General features: G+C 35.5%; 1 protein-coding gene across 1 annotated transcript in view; it reads left to right on the plus strand.

Annotated features, from left to right (window-relative positions):
- The window catches only part of CAPZA1 (capping actin protein of muscle Z-line subunit alpha 1), a 48,618-nt gene that overhangs the window by 21,608 nt on the left and 4,467 nt on the right, over positions 1–22,543 (plus strand). Inside the window, exons 2-8 of the mRNA XM_068540511.1 lie at positions 1,458–1,521; positions 8,843–8,894; positions 10,073–10,136; positions 14,818–15,024; positions 18,165–18,244; positions 19,205–19,283; positions 21,722–21,793. Coding sequence (XP_068396612.1) covers positions 1,458–1,521; positions 8,843–8,894; positions 10,073–10,136; positions 14,818–15,024; positions 18,165–18,244; positions 19,205–19,283; positions 21,722–21,793 — 618 coding nt within the window. The remainder of the gene's footprint in view (positions 1–1,457; positions 1,522–8,842; positions 8,895–10,072; positions 10,137–14,817; positions 15,025–18,164; positions 18,245–19,204; positions 19,284–21,721; positions 21,794–22,543) is intronic.

A 22,543-nucleotide genomic window follows, 5' to 3' on the forward strand; every position in this document is an offset into this window, starting at 1 on the left:
TCAGAACAGTCTTGGAGTGGATTAGTTGGGGAATTGTTCTCCAAGCTTACTGGACCACTTGGCTCCTCCTTTCATTCCCATTTGGGCTAAGCTGCAGACGAATAGCATTTGTCCTCAGAATATAGCAATGAGAATGAGCACTGGGAGCAGAGCGGCAGGGCAGTGCCCCAGGGAGCCTGTGGCCTTAGGAGGCTCACTCAGAAGATAATCTGCTCACACATTCTCAGCAGCAAGTCTACTCTTTCCCTCCCCTACAATCAAGGAGACAAACTACAAGTAAACAGAACAGGCAAACTAAATTAAATTCAAAGAGGAGCAACAAACATTTGTGGAAAACCAGTACCATGAAAGGAAGCACCAAACTCAACAAACAGTATATCTAAATTCTTAAGAAATAGTCGATAAAACAAGACTTTAAAATAAGTATAGTTAATAACCCCAAGGAGACCGAAGAGATTATTGCACACACAAGAAAGAAAAAAAGTCTTGGAAATTAAAAATAGAACAGTTAAAATAATTGTCTGAAAACAAAATGGGCACAGCTGAAGAGCATGTTAGTGAGTTGAAAAATGGAGCTGAGGAATTCTCCCTACACAAGGCATAAAAAGACAAAAAAGATAAAACATAGGAGAAAAAATTAGATACGCAGGTTAGATAATAACATTTTGGCATCCATCTCTAATTAGAGACCCAGAAACAGATTGACAGTAGTGGGCAGGGGAGGGAATCAGAATGAATAACAAAAGAAATATTTTCCATGACATTTTTAGGACCTTTAGTACAGTGTTGAATAGTTAAGATGACAGGAGTCATCTTTGTCTTGCTTTTAAAATTAGTGACACTGCTCATGTTTCATCATTACTGAATAAGGTGTAAAATTTTAGTAGATAACCCTTTATAAAGTTAAGGAAGTTGATTCTACTAAAAACTAGAAGTTTTGTTGTTGTTTTATGATATTTGGATGGGTGTTGAATTTTGTCTTTTTTTCCAGCATGATCACAAGGCTTTGCTTTTAGTTTGTAAGTTACATTGATTTATTAGTATTGAATCATTCATTCTTGCATTGGGATAAACACCATAAACACAAATTGGCATAATACCAATTAACTAATGTTTTATTTAGTTTTGCTGAAGTGTTCATAAATGAAATAGGATCGTACCTTTCTCTTTTTGTGACTGCAGTATATTTTGACCAAAAATTGATTATTTAGCTTTTTAAAAAGAAAAATTCAAAATTAAAGCAGCATGTATATCCCCAAATTAGAACAAATCTGTATTGATAATAAACACTTTGAGATGTTTTGTGAAAAGAAAATCTGAAGGCTCCTAAACGGTAAGGTTTAAACAGGAAATTATATTTCAAGGGATGTGATAAAAATTTTGTTATCTGTTAATTCCTTCCCCTCTTATATGCTACTCTTCATAATTCTTTTACTAAAAATTTTATTTCTGTTTAGGTACGCATAGCTGCTAAATTCATCACTCACGCACCCCCAGGGGAATTTAATGAAGTGTTCAACGGTGAGTAAAGATTAGTACTTATTTTAAACCCTCCTTAATCACATACGAGCACTTATTGAGTGTTTGCTATCTCTTTTAATCCTTGTAACATTATAGCTATAGCTAAGGAAAACAAAATTCAAAAAGGTTAAAATAATTTATCCAATATCACCCAGCTGGTAAGTGTCAGAGCAAGGATTCAAACCCAGGTCTGAGTAACAAGCATGCTCTTAACCCATACATTAGGGTACCTATCTTATGTGAGAAAAGATTTAAAGTAATTTAATGTTGATAAATGTAGAAACAATGTTTAATTGTTTTCATAGTTTTATATCTATCATTATAAAATATAGCTTAAATCTCTTCAGTGCTTTTACTCAGGAAGTGCCATAGCATAGGACATTTTCTAGAGCCGCTGGGGCTGAACTGACTGTATCTGGGAAACTTGTTAAATATACAGATTTCAATGTTATCCTCTTAAGATTCTCATTCATTAGATCTGGGGTAGAATGGGCAATCTGTTTTATCAAGTTCTCCAGGTGATTCTGAGTCACAGCCAATTTAGGAACCACTATTCCTATATATTTACAATCTTCCATTCTATTTACTATGTTAACACAACTTACAGAATGAAAAATGTAGACGAGGCATTATAACATTGTGTTAATATCAATCATCATAATCCTATTTTAAGTTATAAATTAATTCATCTTAAAGTTCCCCTTAAGTAAAATCATAATCTTTGTGCATCTTGGTTCATTTTAGCAAACATTTATTTTGAAATTCTAGTTTTACATTAGAAGGTTACCTGCTTAAAATATCATATAATAACGCATATAGCCTACAATTCTGCAGCCTGTGGAAAGAAAACCACATTCACAGAAACACAGACAAAATGAAAGGGCAGAGGACTTTGTACCAGATGAGGGAACAAGATAAAACCCCAGAAAAACAACTAAATGAAGTGGAGATAGGCAACCTTCCAGAAAAAGAATTTAGAATAATGATAGTGAAGATGATCCAGCACCTCGGAAAAAGATTGGAAACAAAGATCGAGAAGATGCAAGAAATGTTTAACAAAGACCTAGAAGAATTAAAGAACAAACAAACAGATGAACAATACAATCACTGAAATGAAAAATACACTAGAAGGAATCAATAGCAGAATAACTGAGGCAGAAGAACAGATAAGTGACCTGGAAGACAGAATGGTGGAATTCACTGCCGCAGAACAGAATAAAGAAAAAAGAATGAGAAGAAATGAAGACAGCCTAAGAGACCTCTGGGGCAGCATTAAACGCAACAACATTTGCATTATAGGGGTCCCAGAAGGAGAAGAGAGAGAGAAAGGACCTGACAATATATTTGAGGAGATTATAGTCGAAAACTTCCCTAACATGGGAAAGGAAATAGCCACCCAAGTCCAAGAAGTGCAGAGAGTTTCAGGCAGAATAAACCCAAGGAGAAACATACCGAGACAAATAGTAATCAAATTGACAAAAATTAAAGACAAAGAAAAAGTATTGAAAGCAACAAGGGAAAAACAACAAATAACATACAAGGAACTCCCATAAGGTTAACAGCTGATTTCTCAGCAGAAACTCTACAAGCCAGAAGGGAGTGGCACGATATATTTAAAGAGGTGAAAGGGAAGAACCTACAACCAAGATTACTCTACCCAGCAAGGATCTCATTCAGATTTGACTGAGAAATCAAAAGCTTTACAGACAAGCAAAAGCTAAGAGAATTTAGCACCACCAAACCAGCTCTACAACAAATGCTAAACAAACTTCTCTAAGTAGGAAACACAAGAGAAGAAAAGGACATACAAAAACAAACCCAGAACAATTAAGAAAATGGTAATAGGAACAACATATTGATAATTACTTCAAACGTGAATGGATTAAACGCTCCAGCCAAAAGACACAGGCTTGCTAAATGGATACAAAAACAAGACCTATATATATGCTGTCTACAAGAGACCCACTTCAGACCTAGGGACACATACAGACTGAAAGGGGATGGAAAAAGATATTCCATGCAAATGGAAATCAAAAGAAAGCTGGAGTAGCAATACTCAGATAAAATAGACTTTAAAATAAAGAATGTTACAAGAGACAAGGAAGGACACTACATAATGATCAAGGGATCAATCCGAGAAGATACGGCAATTATAAATATATATACACCCAACATAGGAGCACCTCAATACCTAAGGCAAATGCTAACAGCTATAAAAGAGGAAATTGACAGTAACACAGTAATAGTGGGGGACTTTAACACCTCACTTACACCAATGGACAGATCATCCAGACAGAAAATTAATAAGGAAACACAAGCTTTAAATGACACACTAGACCAGATAGCTTTAATTGATATTTATAGGACATTCCATCTGAAAACAGCAGATTACACTCTCTTCTCAAGTGTACACGGAACATTCTCCAGGACAGATCACATCTTAGGTCACAAATCAAGCCTCGGTAAATTTAAGAAAATTGAAATCATATCAAGCATCTTTTCTGACCACAACGATATGAAATTAGAAATCAATTACAGGGAAAAAAACATAAAAAACACAAACACATGGAGGCTAAACAATATGTTACTAAATAACCAAGAGATCACTGAAGAACTCAAAGAGGAAATCAAAAAATACCTAGAGACAAATTACAACGAAAACACAACAATCCAAAACCTATGGGGTACAGCAAAAGCAGTTCTAAGAGGGAAGTTTATAGCAATACAAGCCTACCTCAAGAAACAAGAAAAATCTCAAACAATCTAACCTTACACCTAAAGGAACTAGAGAAAGGAGAAGAAACAAAGCCCAAAGTTAGTAGAAGGAAAGAAATCATAAAGATCAGAGCAGAAATAAATGAAATAGAAACAAAGGAAACAATAGCAAAGACCAATAAAACTAGAAGCTGGTTCTTTGAGAAGATAAACAAAATTGATAAACCTTTAGCCAGACTCATCAAGAAAAAGAGGGAGAGGACTCAATAAAATTAGAAATGAAAAAGAAGTTACAACAGGCACCACAGAAATACAAAGCATCCTAAGGGACTACTACAAGCAACTCTATGCCAATAAAATGGGCAACCTGGAAGAAATGGACAAATTTTTAGAAAGCTATAACCTTCCAAGACTGAACCAGGAAGAAATAGAAAATATGAACAGACCAATCACAAGTAATGACATTGAAACTGTGATTAAAAATATTCCAAAAAACAAAAGCCCAGGACCAGATGGCTTCACAGGTGAAAGCTATCAAACATTTAGAGAAGAGCTAACACCCATCCTTCTCAAACTCTTCCAAAAAATTGCAGAGGAAGGAACACTCCCAAACTCATTCTACGAGGCCACCATCACCCTGATGCTAATACAGACAAAGATACTACAAAAAAAGAAAATTACAGACCAATATCACTGATGAATATAGATGCAAAAGTCCTCAACAAAATACTAGCAAACAGAATCCAACAACACATTAAAAGGATCATACACCATGATCAAGTGGGATTTATCCCAGCGATGCAAATCAATGTGATACACCATATTAACAAATTGAAGAATAAAACCATATGATCATCTCAATAGATACAGAAAAAGCTTTTGACAAAATTCAACCCCCATTTATGATAAAAACTCTCCAGAAAGTGGGCATAGAGGGAACCTACCTCAACATAATAAAGGCCATATACGACAAACCCACAGCAAACATCATTCTCAATGGTGAAAAACTGAAAGCATTTCCTCTAAGATCAGGAACAAGACAAGGATGTCCACTCTCACCACTATTATTCAACATAGTTTTGGAAGTCCTAGCCATGGCAATCAGAGAAGAGAAAGAAATAAAAGGAATACAAATTGGAAAAGAAGAAGTAAAACTGTCACTGTTTGCAGATGACATGATACTATACATAGATAATCCTAAAGATGCCACCAGAAAACTACTAGAGCCAATCAATGAATTTGGTAAAGTTGCAGGATACAAAATTAATGCACAGAAATCTTTTGCATTCCTATACACTAACAAAGATCAGAAAGAGAAATTAAGGAAACAGTCCCATTCACAATTGCAACAAAAAGAATAAAATACCTAGGCATAAACCTACCTAAAGAGATAAAAGACCTGTACTCAGAAAACTATAACACACTGATGAAAGAAATCAAAGATGACACAAACAGATGGAGAGATATACCATGTTCTTGGATTGGAAGAATCAATATTGTGAAAATGACTATACTACCCAAAGCAATCTACAGATGCAGTGCAATCCCTATCAAATTACCAGTGGCATTTTTTACAGAACTAGAACAAAAATCTTAAAATTTGTATGGAGACACAAAAGACCCTGAATAGCCAAGGCAGTCTTGAGGGAAAAAAACGGAGCTGGAAGAATCAGACTCCCTGGCTTCAGGCTATACTACAAAGCTACAGTAATCAAGACAACATGGTACTGGCACAAAAACAGAAATATAGATCAATGGAACAGGATAGAAAGCCCAGACATAAACCCACGCACATATGGTCACCTTATCTTTGATAAAGGAGGCAAGCATATACAGCGGAGAAAAGACAGTCTCTTCAATAAGTGGTGCTGGGAAAACTGGACAGCTACATGTAAAAGAATGAAATTAGAACACTCCCTAACACCATATACAAAAATAAACTCAAAATGGATTAGAGACCTAAATGTAAGACTGGACACTATAAAACTCTTAGAGGAAACCTAGGAAGAACACTTTTTGACATAAATCACAGCAAGATCTTTTTTGATCCCCCTCCTAGAGTAATGGAAATAAAAACAAAAATAAACAAATGGGACCTAATTAAACTTAAAAGCTTTTGCAAAGCAAAGGAAACTACAAACAAGACAAAAAGACAACACTCAGAATGGGAGAAAATATTTGTAAGCAAATCAACAGACAAAGGATTAGTCTCCAAAATATATGAACAGCTCATGCAGCTCAATATTAAAAAAACAAACAACCCAATCCAAAAATGGGCAGAAGACCTAAATAGACATTTCTCCAGAGAAGACATACAGATGGCCAAGAAGCACATGAAAAACTGCTCAACATCTCTAATTATTAGAGAAATGCAAATCAAAACTACAATGAGGTATCACCTCACACCAGTTAGAATGGGCATCATCAGAAAATCTACAAACAACAAATGCTGGAGAGGGTGTGGAGAAAAGGGAACCCTCTTGCACTGTTGGTGGGAATGTAAATTGATACAGCCACTACTATGGAGAACAGTATGGAGGTTCCTTAAAAAACTAAAAATAGAATTACCATATGACCCAGCAATCCCCCTACTGGGGATATACCCAGAGAAAACCATAATTCAAAAAGACACATGCACCCCAATGTTCATTGTAGCACTGTTTACAATAGCCAGGTCATGGAAGCAACCTAAATGCCCATCGACAGATGAATGGATAAAGAAGTTGTGGTACATATATACAATGGAATATTACTCAGCCATAAAAAGGAGCGAAATTGGGTCATTTGTAGAGATGTGGATGGATCTAGAGACTGTCATAGACAGTGAAGTAAGTCAGGAAAAGAAAACCAAATATTGTATATTAATGCATGTAACTGGAACCTAGAAAAATGGTACAGATGAACCAGTTTGCAGGGCAGAGAGACACAGATGTAGAGAACAAATGTATGGACACCAAGGGGGCAAAGTGGCAGGGGTGGTGGTGGTGGTGGTGGGATAAACTGGGAGATTTGGATTGACATATATACACTAATATGTATAAAATAGATAAGTAATAAGAACCTGCTGTATTAAAAAAAATTCAAAAAAAATAATGCATATATGTGGAATCTAGAAAAATGGTATAGATGATCTTATTTGCAAAGCAGAAAAAGAGGCATAGACGTAGAGAACAAATGTATGGATACCAAGGGGGAAAGGGGTGGGGAGGGAGGAATTGGGAGACTGGGATTTACACATATACATTATAGTTACTATGTATAAAATAGACAACTGATGGGAACATACTGTATAGCACAGAGAACTCTACCTAATGCACTGTGGTAACCTAAATGGGAGGGAAGTCCAAAAGGGAGAGGATATCTGTATGTGTATGGCTGATTCATTTTGTTGTGCAGTGGAGGCAAACACAACATTGTAAAGCAACCATACTCCAATAAAAATTTTAAAAATAATAATAAAAAAAAAGAACGTTACATGCTTAGTTAGAGGAACTGTGTAATGTTCATTTGCACCTGGCTCAGAGCCCCACAAATTGTAGAACAATCAATAATTTCCACTGGTAAAATCAATGATGCAGAGCAGAAGTTACTAGGAGAACATATAAATGTTATTTACAAGGAGTGAAATAATACAGTAGAAGTAAATCAAGACATTCTTCTTTATAGACTTGTTTTTTGGATATTTGAGCACTAACAGCAAGAAAAACAAATCCAGCCTTTCATCGCCTAGTCTCTCTTCCATATTGACCAAATGTAAATTTTCAACAACAGAGCTTTTAGAAATACTCCTACGACTTGAACTTTATCCAGCTGATTAGCTCAGATAAATCCTTGACTTAACAAAAATTAGTGGTCTTTGTAGTTAGAAGTACCTTGTTTTATTTCTGACAACTGAATGTACTTTATAGGATTATCATGAGAATAATTGATACCAAAGCATTAGATTGAGTTGGCAAGCTACTTATGACATGACAGCTGGTTTTTATTGGCATGCTACACATTGGCCTCTGCCAGCCCCTTCTTTCAGAAGCTCCAAGAGTCAGTTGCCTTTGGCTTATAATCAGCCTTCTCTCTTGGAGTTAATGCTTGGTAGTTTCTTAGTAACAAGGACACACCTCTTCCAGAAGAAAAGTGACTAGACTCTTGACATACAGCTTTTTAAAAAGATTGTAGGCCCCACATTAGATTCTCTAAAGAAAAATATGTTCAGCAATTTTACTGCCACTGACTGAATTGTGCCCAGCTTTCTTGGTCTGATGTTACAGAAAAGCCTACAATTCTTAATCTATTTTAAAAGGATTCTTTAGATACAAATAAATAGTCCTAACTGTAACCTTCTGTAAACCATGTTTTTCATTTGCTATGAAATTCCTTGAGAATTTATTGTTGGATTATTGTACCACAAATAATTCTGTGTAAATCTGTGAACATTAGCATCTGTTTGTGTACATTTTTAGAATTTCTACATATACAGTATATCCAAAGACTAATCTTGCAAAGCCTGGTTTTCTAAAAATCTAATCTAGAAATCCGCTAAAATTTCTCCAAGTTTGTCTTCTACTGAACATTTGAATTTTAACATCTTTAACATTGTTTTCCTCCTCAGATGTCAGGCTACTACTTAATAATGACAACCTCCTCAGGGAAGGGGCAGCACAGTAAGTATCCTTCTAAATCCACTTACTTGTTATTCTAATATTGGGTAAACTATGTTGATAGTAAACTAGTACCCTGAAAGCTAAGTTTAAAATACCTCAAAATAAAGCAGTTGGTTTTTAACAATTTTAGTTGGTTTTTTTTTCCCTTGGAGAAAACATGTTCCCCCAAAATGTTGTTTACTTCCTTAAAGTTTATTTTATATGGTCTTACTTATTTTTATTTTTGCCTAGATTTTCCCTGTTAAAGCAGTTTAGTTCTTTTAGTTCAGGCTGAATTTTTTTATAACTGCCAGTTATAGAAAGATTAGGCTGCTATTGAGGAGTGATAATGTTTCTCAAATTGCCAAAAAATAGCAGATATTCAGAAAGTACCTTAATAGAGTTAACCATAGAATAATTGCATTATTATTCTACCCAATCATTGGCTCCTTATCACTGTCAGGCTAATTAATGTTTCTAGAATATCATTTTCATTTTGTCCTTGTCCTCAAAAACATTAGATTGGTGGTTGGTTGGTTGGTTGGTTGGTTTTCTTGTCTTCAAATCTAAATGCTATATAACTTTCTAGGCCCCCTGTTCTCTGGTTTTATCACTGCTGTTCTTTACTCTTCAATACAAAGTACTCCTTCAGTTACCGTCTATCCAACTGGCCCAGAGTTCCTCTGTAAAGAGGAAATCAGAATTGGATAATGACTGGGCAAGTGTGGGGTGGGGAGATGGAACAAGGATTTTGATGCAGAGCAACAAATAATTATTATGAAGGCATTTGGTGTGATATATAATTTGTTTAGATTTTAGCTGTAGAAAATGTTTTAAGAATTGCTGCCTGGGAAAGTCTACTGCCCTGTCCATACTGCTTTTTCAGAACTCATTTCGGGACCAGATCCTACAAACCTAAAATTTGCACAGCATCACTATAATTGCCATAATGAACGATACCCCAGTTATACATTCTCTTTCACTGTTCTGTGAACTACCTTTTTTTTCTTTCTTTTGGCTGCGCCACATGGCATATAGGATAGTAGTTCCCCAACCAGGAATGGAACCCGTGCCCCCTGCAGTGGAAGTGCACAGTCCTAACCACTGGTGGACCACCAGGGAATTCCCTGAACTACCTTTTATATTTATTTATATATAATTCTTTTCTCTCTCTCTTCTTCCTTTTTAAAAAAAAACAGTGCATTTGCGCAGTATAACATGGATCAGTTCACACCTGTGAAGATAGAAGGATATGAAGATCAGGTAATAGTTGTTTCTATTAGATAGACTATGCCTGGAAAGTAGTAGAAATACTGTAAAACAGATGTCTGAAGATAAGATGCTGAATAAATTCATGTCTTAGTATTCTTAGCTTTTGTAAATATTCTACATATTAGGAAATTCTTCCTCCCTCTGAAAATACTAGGAGTTTCTTTGAAGAGAGAGCTGTCCCTAACAAGAACAGTAAAAGTAAAAGGAATTGAGTTTTACACAAGTTTTCCAGCTGTCTCTAATTCTCCTTGGTAAGAATAACAGGAGACATTATATTTAACGGGAAAACAAGAATTCCTGTTCCAATACAGGAACAAAGCAAATACATATTCCCATTTTTACCACAGTTATTAACATTATATGAAAGGGCTTTACAAATTCATTAATGTACGCTTCAAAGGCAATATAGCACCAAATAGCAAATGCCTTTTAAAAGTCTGAATCCCCTTTGAACCCACAAGTCCATAGAATTTATCCTAGGGAAATAAGTATATAAATGTGTAAAAAGATTATTTGAAGCAAGGTTTATGATAATGAAAAATTGGGAACAATCTAAATGTCCAACATTAAATTAAATATCTGTAAAGCAATTATACTCCAATAAAGATGTTAAAAAATTTTAAATAAATAAATAAATAAATAAATAAATAAATAAATAAATAAAAATATCTGTAGGCCAAAATTCTATGTAACCATTGAAAACTGATAGAAATATTGAACTGGGAATATGTTCATGATATATTAAGCTAAAACATAAAGCAATATGTAGCATTATGCTAGTTTATTTTTTAAATAGATATTTAAATGAACAGTTATACTATATTAGAATCTGCATCTTAAATTCTGTGAAAGGTACATCTTACTTTATGTGCCACTAAGAAAGAAAAGACACTGTCAATTAAACTATGACACAGTCCTAAGATGCTGTCAAGTTTAAGATGTATCCCATTTTATGAGATGTTAAATCATGAGGGGAATGTATGCATCTTTAGACTCAGAAATAAAGTAGTATATAGATGTGCATAGAAATGGAAATGTGGGAAAATATACACCAAAATGTTAACTCCCTATGTTGGGATTACAGGATTACTGTAATTTGTTTTGTTTGTTGTTTTTTGTTTGTTTTAGTTTATATTTGTGCTTATCTTTATTTTCTCAATGAAACTAGATTAATTACAAGTATAAAAGACAAAAAAAATACTGAAAAGTAAATGATAAATATTGCTTACAGTTGATATTGTATACTTCACTAATACAGCGGAATTATTGAAATAATAAGGTCTGTGTCCAGATACATGATATAAGAACATTCCCATATACATGCGGTAGCCAGCTTAAAAATGTAGTCAAAAGGAGATCACATTCTTAGCCACAACAACAACACATTACCTAGACATAAAAGGAAAATATGGAAAGACGTTTGAGTTATTAAAGTAGATGCCATCACTGCATATAACAGAAAATCAACTACAGTGGGTTAACTAAATAGAGACTATTTTTGTCACATAAGAAATCCAGAGGTAATATTTTGGGATGTTATGGCAGTTCCATATCATCAGAGACGCAAGTTGCTTCTAGCTCTCTGTTGTGCCATCCTTATGTATGGTTTTCATTATCATGTTCTCAAGATAGCTGATCCATCTCTGGTCACTGAATGCATGTTCCAGGAAGGAAGAAGGAGGAAGATGCAAGAGGTGCTATTGGCTATTCCAGAAGCACCTTCCACTGATAAATTGTTGCCAGAATGCATATCACTTTATCATTCCTAGCTGAGAAGTGTTGTCTTTTTAGTTGGACATACTGCCTTCTTGAAAACCTTTGAGGTTCTATTAGTAAGGAAAAGGGAGAGAATGGATATTGGATAGGAAACAAGCAAGAGTCTGTCACACAGTTCATATACACCCACCCACACGCACATTTTAATCAGAGAAATGAATGGAAAATTAAATAGATGTAAATGCCGCATTTCTGAATAAGGAATATAAATAATATAGAAAGTTTATCCGATTTAGAAATATAAATAATATGTGAAGCTTTTTCAGATAGACTCCATATAATTCCTAATGACAATTGTAATAGACCATACAGGATTATTCTGATCAAAAACAACAATGAAGGAAGACTAATGCTAGCAAACATAAAGACATAAAGCAATGATAGTGGAGCCTTAAACTAAGTAACATAAAAAAGAAGGGAAAAGGAAATAATTGATAAAATGTATAAGTTTATCTAATTTTGATTTCCAAAGCCAACTGTATACCTAGATTAATTCCAAGTGTAGTTTAAAGGTTAACTATTTTTTAAACATAAAATTTTAGTAGGAAATGGAAAGAGATTCATAACTTGCGTAATGATGAAACATTAGAAAAGTTTATCAAAGAAAGTGACTTCTGCAAAATAAAAAGATTTTAAAAATAAGATTTAAAAAGGAGAAAATATGTACCTCAAACATAATAAAAAGGTTATTCAAATACCTAAGGGTGATGCCAAGAGTTCAGTGGATAAATGAGCAACAGACATGAACCAACTGTACCCAATTGGAGAATACAGAGCAAACTTGAAAAGTGTTAGATCACCTACTAATAGTAATTAAGGAAGTACAAATTAAAATTTTAATGTGAATATATTTACCTTGTAGTTACAAAAGTTGCAAAATTATAATGAGAAAGCTTTATGAAGGTAAGACTAAGGAAATAGTTTTATGTATTTTTCCTACTGTCATTATAAACAAGGTTTTTTGTTTTTTTTTAAAGAAATTCACGTTCTTTTATTTATTTATTTATTTATTTATTTATTTATGACTGTGTTGAGTCTTCGTTTCTGTGCGAGGGCTTTCTCTAGTTGCGGCAAGTGGGGACCACTCTTCATCGCGGTGCGCGGGCCTCTCACCATCGCGGCCTCTCTTGTTGCGGAGCACAGGCTCCAGACGCGCAGGCTCAGTAATTGTGGCTCACGGGCCCAGTTGCTCCGTGGCATGTGGGATCTTCCCAGACCAGGGCTCGAACCTGTGTCCCCTGCATTGGCAGGCAGATTCTCAACCACTGCGCCACCAGGGAAGCCCATAAACAAGGTTTTTAAAGATAGTCTGATGATAAGGACAGAAATCTCAAAAGTAGGAATTCTTTCCAAAGAATTCTTTTTAAGGAGAAGACTTTTTTATGGTAGAACTTATAGTAGCTTTCAATGGTAGAAACTGTAACTAGCTTAAAGCTCCTTCAGTTCAGAAATGATTAAGTATACTATGGTTTGTATAATGAGATATACATATAATGAGATCATATATAGTTAATTTTAAATGGTAACTGTGTCAAAAGACAAATGGCAAGTTAGGGGAAAATATGTGGAACTCAAAACACATGCAAAAGGATAATCTCCCTGGAGTTCAACTAGAAAAACACCAAAGACTCAGTAGGAAAGTGGTCAAGTTAGGTACACATAGTTCACCAAAGTGGAAATATAAATGACTTTTTTTTTAAGGTGAAAAGAAATGGGCTTGTACCTTGGTACAACATCCTGTGATAGATGGCAGTTTGTCGATCTCTATCAAAATTATGAGTGCATTTACCCTTGACCCAACTGTCCTGCTTCAGGGAATTTATCCCACAGGTGTGCTTGGCACATGTACGTAATTTGTACATACGAACATACAAGGACGTTCGTTGCAGTATTGTTCATAACAGCAAAAGATTAGAAACTACCCGAACTATCCATTAATAGGGGACTGGTTGAATAAATTTTTGTACACCTGTACAATAGAGTCATACATGGCTATAATAAACAAGGAAGTTCTCTAAGCACTAGTATGGAAAGATCATCTAGATACATCAGATTTAAAAAGAAAGAAAGAAAAAGTACAGTATAGTATTCTAGTTTCTGTGTAAAAGAAAGGGGTGGAGAATTCGAATAGTCAATTCTATTTGTAAAAAAAAAAAAAAAACAAAGAATAATCTAAATCAGAAATCGGCAAATTTTTTCTGTAAAGGGTCAGATAGTAAATATTATCAGCCTGTGGGACAAAGAGTCAGCCTTGACTACTCAGCTCTGCTGTTGCAGCAGGAAAGCAGCCATAGACCATACAAAAACAAACAAGTGGGGCTGTGTTCAACAGAACTTTATTTACAGAAACAAATGCCACCTCATGCATAGCTTGCCAAAGACAACTCTTGCTCTAAATTAATAAAATCAGTTACCTTTCTGTGGAAAGGGGGAATATGTTGGGAATTTGGTGAATGGGAGATAAAGGTGAGAAAAAGATTTCACTTTATATAGTTTTTGAACCATGTGATTTATTGTATTACCTATTTTAAATGCTAAGTGTAATGACTCTGGAAAAAGATCATGAAATATGTGAAAAAGGAACACAAAAGTGTACATATAAGTTATGACAGTTATATATATATATACATAGGTTGTATATTAATCAGAAACCAAGAAATGAAGGGTATTGTTAGGATGGGGGAAATGTTGCAGTTTAGAGTTGACTTACCCCAAAACATAATATTTTTATAAAAATAAAAATGTGAATTGATTGAAAAATCAATTATGAAAGAGAAATCTGACTAAATGAAAAGTTAATCGTCTCCAGAATTGTATTTGTTTGTTTTGTAAAATGTGACAAGAAGAACTGTCTTTTTTTACAGAGTTACTTATATTTGTAATTATTCTTTGGAAGGTCTTAATTACAGAACACGGTGACCTGGGTAATAGCAGATTTTTAGATCCAAGAAACAAAATTTCCTTTAAGTTCGATCACTTACGGAAAGAAGCAAGTGACCCCCAGCCAGAGGAAGTAGATGGAGGTCTGAAGTCTTGGAGAGAATCCTGTGACAGTGCTTTAAGGGCCTATGTGAAAGATCATTATTCCAACGGCTTCTGTACTGTTAAGTATCTGCCTGCTTCATTATTAGAGTGTTGTTTTTCTTATATTTACCTTATCATTTGGAGGCTTTGGCCAGCCACAAACATCTCTTCTTAGTTACAGTCTCCTCTGCATTTTATTCCCTAAATCATTTTTGAAAGGGGTATAAATGGAAAATTTTATATTGAAAGTTCTTTCTTAGAATCCCAGTGCATAAAATTTTTATTTTATTTTATTTATTTATTATTTTTTAAATTTTTTGGCTGCACCGTGCGACTTGCAGGATCTTAGTTCCCCAACCAGGGATTGAATCCAGGCCCCAGCAGTGAAAGCACCAAGTCCTAACCACTGGACCACCAGGGAATTCCCTGGTGCATAAAAATTTTAAATCTCAGTGTATCCTGTTTCACATTTGTCTTATTTATTCATGAGAAATTGCCCTATACCCATCAAAAAAGCTTTTTATAAAGCTACTTCTGCATAGTTTAAATGATTTCATTGGAAAGTCAAAACTATTTGAACTAAACAATTTTTTAAAAATCGAAGGTAATTTTGACTTTCTTTTAATACGTTTTGGTGGAAAAAAAGATAAATTTTGGTTTTATCATGACTTCTCCTTTGTAAAATTGTGACATTATTAAAGTGTTAGAATATTAATGCTTAGAAAGTGTCTGACACCAAGTAAGCTCTGAATAAATGCTGTTTATTATTGTATGTTTGATTTGTTTTTGTTCCTGTTTTTTTGTTTTTAAATAATGGAGAAAACCTATTATGGTGGATAAGTACAGAATTACATTTTGGAACCTAGTAATGCAAAGGGAGACATGATACACACACTTTTTTAGAAATTGACTATTCATTCTTAAATATACTTTCAATTCATCATTTATTACCTATTCAAAATTTGTCACTACTCATTCTTAATTTGGAGAGCTTCCACACTGAGTAACTCTACTGTGTCTTTTTCTCACTTCTCTTAGCTAATAAATGAGCTACAGAAAGTCATGGAATTATTCTAACAGTGTCTACTGTACTGAAGTGTCTTATATCCTCAGCTGTTCTGCTTAGTAATTCTTAATTTTATCTCAGTAATCCCTGATATTTTCTATATGCAGTTGACCCTTGAACAATGCAGGGGTTAGGGACACCAACCCATCGTGCAGTTGAAAATTCAAGTATAACTTATAATAGGCCCTCCATGTCCGAGATCCTTTTGTATCCATGGTTCTGTGTCTGTGGATTCATCTAACTGTGGGTCAACCAATGGTGGATCATGTAGCACTGTAGTATTTACTATTTAATAAAATAGTAGTTCAGACTAGTGTTGTTCAAGGATTAACTGTACTGTGTTTCAAAACTTTCCCATTGTCCTTAGGCATCTACTCCTCCACATTTTAATAGGATTGAGAATGACATGAGATCTTTTTATTTCTCGTCTTTCCACACTCAGAAATCTTCCCTTTCTTCCATGTACTTGAATCTGAGGAAGAAGGATCCATATTCTTGATTTGAAACAATCCTATCTACTTCAAGATGTCTAATTGTGACTTTGTTTTCTCTTCTGATGTATAGTTCTCTTTACCCAGAAATATTTTTATTTCTCCTGTCCTTAAGTGGGTTGGGTATGGGGTGGGGGAGGACATTTCTTCAGTCAAGATAGTAATTCCTGTAAGTTACTTCTCTTTCTTCTCCTTCCACCTTGCCCCTCCTCCCTCTCCTCTGCTTCTCCCTTCCCGCATCTCTCTCTCTGCTATACAACCGAACCATGGAGCATTCTGCTCCTACTAGTGCCTTCCTCATTACTTATCCACTTCTTAACCCTATGAATTGTGGCTTCAGTCCCTACTCTACAAAAACTGCTCTCTGAGGTTATTAATGATTCCTGAATTGCCTGACCCAGTGTCCTTTTCTTGGTCCTTGACTTTTGTATGGCATTTCACACTGAGGCCATCCAGCTACTTCTAGAAATTATCTTTTCTTAGACTGCTATGTCAGTACCCTTTAATTATTCTTACTCTGTGTCTGCTTATTTCTTTTCCTCTCCCCTACTTTTGTAAATGTAGGCATTCCCCATTGCTGTATTTCTCTCTCTCAAAAACTCGTAGTTTATTTAATGTAGAGGAAGTTACAGAATTTGGTGTCAGAAAAGCAATGGGTTTGGGTTCTACCTTAACCACTTTCTGAATGACCCTGGGCAAGAAGCTCTATGAACTTCAACTTTATCATCTATAGATAATAACAGTGTGTTTTACTATATTTATTAGAGCAAAGGGAAAATAAATATAAAAACATTTTGTGGACTGTAAAGCCTTTTGTTTTTTCTTTTCCTTGGTGATCACATTTTTGTTCACCTCTCCTACACTACAGAACAGTTGGTATTTCTAACTCCTAGCTGGACATTTCCATCTGAATTTTCTAATTTGTTAATGACACCACTGTCTTTCTAGTCACCCAAGCATGCAAGTACTTTGGCCCCTTCCTTTCTCTTGCCCTTCACTTGCAATATATTGCCAGACTTTTGATTGTGCTTCTGCATTCTTATGCCCATTGACACTACCCTATTTTATTGCCTAGATTAATTATGTGGCCTAACTTTCAACTTTTCTCCCATTTTACTCTGTACACCAATATTGATTATTATCCCCAAATAATAGTTCTGGTCATGTTGTTTTGGTTTCTGTCCGTTGCCTGTAGAATAAAGTCCAGTCTTCTTACCTTACATCTACTACTACATGGCCCAAATCTACCATCCTATGTTATCTTCCACAGTTCCACTTCACGCACACCCTCTAACCTGACAGAACTAATTACCATTGAGTCATTCACTGGACCAGCACCCCCGTTTCCTCCCTGAACTGCCTACTCATCTTTATTCTCAATCTCTACTTATCAGAATCTCATCTGTCTTGTAAGGCCCATTCCAACTGGTACCTCTCTTGTACCCTAAACCTAAAGCAGTATTTCCTTCTGTATTCATTGTACCACTGTCTTCTCTAGAACTTAACATGTGGTTTGTGTTCATATTCCATGAACTCTCTGAGTTGTAAGCTCACCCTGTTTGACTCTTCATCTACTCCAAGGATTTAGCACACTGCTTTTGTATAGTGTTTGTTGCTTAAATATGTTTTCAAGAATCTAACTTTTTTTTTTTTTAACTATAGGTTTATGCTAAAACTATAGATGGGCAACAGACCATTATTGCATGTATTGAAAGCCACCAGTTTCAGCCTAAAAACTTCTGGTAAGAAAGTAGATGTTCTCTTCTTTTTTTAATCTAATTTATATAGAAAAGAAACCAAACCAGCAGTTGAGAATTGTTTTTTTGTTTTTTATAAATTTATTTTATTTTTATTTATTTTTGGCTGTGTTGGGTCTTTGTTGCTGCACACGGGCTTCCTCTAGTTGCGGCGAGCGGGGCTGCTCTTTGTTGTAGCGCATGGGCTTCTCATTGCGGTGGCTTCTCTCATTGAGGAGCACGGGCTGTAGGCGTGGGGACTTCAGTAGTTGTGGTGCGCGGTCTCAGTAGCTGTGGCTCGCGGGCTCTAGAGCACAGGCTCAGTAGTTGTGGTGCATGGGCTTAGTTGCTCCACGGCATGTGGGATCTTCCTGGACCAGGGCTCGAACTGGTGTCCCCTGCATTGGCAGGCGGATTCTTAACCACTGTGCCACCAGGGAAGCCCGAGACTTGGTTTTTAATCTAAGTAGCTTGCGATAAGTTATCTGACTTAGAGGCTTCAGTTCCCTACTGCAGAATGAGGGATTTGGATGTGATCATTTAGATTTCTTCTAAGATTTTATAATCTATCTTTCAAATATTACTCTTACATTGAGTGAGAATAAGTGATTAATAAAGTACCCAGTGGAAAGTCTGAGTTTTACTTGAGTTTGTTTAATAATACTTGAGTTACTGCATAACTCAGTGGCCCATCCATCTGTTTGTGGAAAAGCCTCTCATGAGCAGAATAGGCATGGTTTTCTACTCCAAGATAAAAAATGAAAAGTGAAAGTCAAAATAACTTAGAAAAGGCTTATGATTAGGCCAGTTGGCTACAAACTTACATTTGAGTGGATAGAGCCTTGGATTTGTCAAACTGGAAATGACTTGTTTCTTTTTTTTCCAATTTCCCCAGTTCTCTGCCTCAGTGGCAAATCACCTCTTTCTTATTGTTAATTCTACAGTGTTGTGTGTGTGTTTTAATAGGAATGGTCGTTGGAGATCAGAATGGAAGTTCATCATCACACCATCTACAGCCCAGGTGGCTGGAGTACTTAAGATTCAGGTGAGATCCCAATATTTTAATAGGCCATGTTAAAACATCACATCTTTAAAACAAACATGCAGGTTGATATTTGTTCTGACATTAGAAATAAGGAACAGCTATATGTAGATGCAAAAGGAGATCAATGGTAAATAGAAATAGAAGTTGAAGCCTCCTTCCTAGGGAAGTACTGTAGTTAAACAGAGCTATTCTGGGTTGATAAAGGATAGTCATGTGAAGTGTACTTCTTGCTTGTTATTTTTCTCTTTCAAAGATAACCTAAGATCTTTCCAGGAATTATCAAACAGCAGTTCTACGAAAGAAGAAAATAACTAATTATTAAGAAGTGACTATATAGCAGCTACTGGAACTTACATAGAGTCTTTTATGTATCTCATTTAAATGTGTACATATACATATACTTAAGGTTAACTCTTAGCTCTGAAGAAAGCTACATGAATGGACTTGTTGTTTTGTTTTATTTATTTATTTATTTTACAGTAATGACAGGAGGTTTTAAACCAAGTAAATAAAACAGAGGAACTAGAGAGAATGGCCACATGTGATAAACCAAGCAGAGTAGATTTCTAATGCTGGTGTCAGGACAGACAGGCAGGTGAATAAGGAGCTTATTAACTCATTTGATGCCTATCTGGATTGAAGTCTTCTGATATCCTAACAGGTTTGACTTTCAAAATTCATGGTGATTTAATTCTTAAGCCCAACTAACTCTGAAGTCAGATTAAATAGTTAATGATATCTAAGAAGATCAGTACCTAATTTTACCTCTATTATACTGTGGTTAAGTCTTGCTTTAATAACAATTAGCAAGAGTTGCCTTTTTAAATGGTATAATTTAATCAAAATATACATAGGAGATGTCATCTGTAACCACTTTTTTCGTACATACTGATTACTTCCTGCTGCAAGTAGCTGCACCTCTCTTCCTGGGAGCTTCTCCTAGCTGCAGGAGCATTCCCAACTCAGATGAGGCAAACTGGAAGTATTACATTCATAGCTCTGGCACAGCCCTTAGTGCCATTCAAAAGTTGGTGGGTAAATCTGCCAGCTTCTTCACCCCTCAGGTGGGACAACTCTAAAGCATGTTCTGCGTAGTCTTCCAGAGTCCAGTGCCTGCAACTGTAATGTGCTCCTTAATGCACCTAGAACACTTCCTTGCCTTCTGTGTCTCATTTCCTCAGTCCTTACTAGTGCTTCCTGAGATTACCTCCAAAATAAATTTTATCTCACAAATCTTCATCCCGGGGTCGGCTTCTGGGGGAGCCCAACTGAAGAAAATATATTGTTCTATATCTATTGACTATGTCTGTGAGTAGCCCTATGCTCTAGACCTCTTGTAACTGCGGCATCAGCATTAACCTGGCAGCTTACTATAAATTTATGCAAGGAAATTTCTTTTCCTCCTAGAAGGAAATAAGTTACTTGTGTTTCAGCTTTGCCAAGGCAAACCTATAAATTAAGAGGGCACATCACAGAGGTTTCTGGTAAGACTTTTACAGCAGGGCCCAGTACCCAGACCTCATTTATAACTTACCACAGACTGGCTGATCACCCTTTGGGGGAAAGCTTACTTCATTTACATATCTTTTAAAAATCAGAGTGAGAGTTATTTGGAAATGTCATTAAGATATTTAAACCTTTGGTTATTCTATAAGCAAAAGGATAGCTCTGGGAAGGCAACAGTTTCTGAGGATTTACATTGATGATAGTCATGTTGAAATTTTTATTAGCAGATGAAACCTAGGAAAGGTTTTGTTACTTTTGGTGACTGTGACTGAACCTATCTTGTAAATTGCTGAAACTTCCTGAGCCTTTACATCTAGTTGAATGGTTAGTCTGTCTCTTGGGTAATCCTCCTTCTTGCTAATTGTTATCATAATTGTAGTACCCCACTTTGCCTTACATCCTCAGGACTGCTTTTGCCTTACTTATTTTTGTAGCCTGATTTACCAACAGAATATTTATTTTTCAGTCCTGTCTTTAACCCTCAATCAAGCTTTTCCTGCACTTGGTCAGATCTACTTAACCAAAAACGATGATGGTATATATGGAGAGATGTGTAAAGGATTAGGATCCATTAAAATTTCTTGGTTTTCACAGAGAAAAACTAATGTTAATTGATTTTATTTTAATACTTTTAAGAGTGAAATCTTATTTAAGATCTTTGTATTCACAATGCGTAGCACAGTGTCTGGAAAGCAATAAGCCCATAATAAATGTTGTTTATTAATTAATAATGAGTTTTCCCTGCTAAGGAAAGAGAATTCTTAAATTTAAGTCTTCTGTGAATTTTAACCACCATTGTAAATTACCATTGGTCATATTAATTATTTGCTCAGAGTTGATAAGTTTGGGGATGGCTGAAAGCATGGATTTGTGCCCTAAGCAGTAAGTTTCTATGTGACCTACATAACTTGCTCAAACATTGTCTCACACAGGTTCACTATTATGAAGATGGCAATGTTCAGTTGGTTAGTCATAAAGATGTACAGGATTCAGTAACTGTTTCGGTGAGTGTGGAATATTTAATGTCTGTCTCACTTTCATCTTGTTTTTCTTTTAAAAAAATTAGTTTTGATCCTGAGTACTGATTCTCTCTTTTTCTTTTTTTTGTTTTAATTTATTTTATTTATTTTATTTTTGGCTGCGTTGTGTCTTCGCTGCTGCACGTAGGCTTTCTTTAGTTGCAGTGAGCGGGGGCTACTCTGTGTTGTGGTGCGCGGGCTTCTCCTTGCAGTGGCTTCTCTCGTTGCGGAGCACAAGCTCTAGGTGCACAGGCTTCAGCAGTTGTGGCTTGCAGGTTCTAGAGTGCAGGCTCAGTAGTTGTAGCACACGGGCTTAGTTGCTCCGCAGCATTTAGAATCTTCCCGGGCCAGGGCTCGAACCCGTGTCCCCTGCATTGGCAGGCAGATTCTTAACCACTGCGCCACCAGGGAAGCCCCTGAGTACTGATTCTGCCACTAGAAATTTAGGTTGTTGTCACTACTTTGATTTTGGCAGCCTTTACTTTTTTTTTTAAGCACTTTATAAAAGATTCTACTTTTTTATATTTTTAAATTTTTATTGAAATATAGTTGATTTACAATGTTGTGTTAGTTTCAGGTATACAGCAAAGTGATTCAGTTATATATATGTATGTATGTATATATATATTCTTTCTTTAGCTTCTTTTCCATTATAGGTTATTAAGATACTGAGTATAGTTCCCTGTGCTATGCAGTAGGTCCTTGTTTTGGGCAGCTTATAATTGTTAGTATGTA

The sequence above is a fragment of the Eschrichtius robustus genome, chromosome 3, assembly GCF_028021215.1.
Source record: "Eschrichtius robustus isolate mEscRob2 chromosome 3, mEscRob2.pri, whole genome shotgun sequence".
NCBI classification, from domain to species: domain Eukaryota; kingdom Metazoa; phylum Chordata; class Mammalia; order Artiodactyla; family Eschrichtiidae; genus Eschrichtius; species Eschrichtius robustus.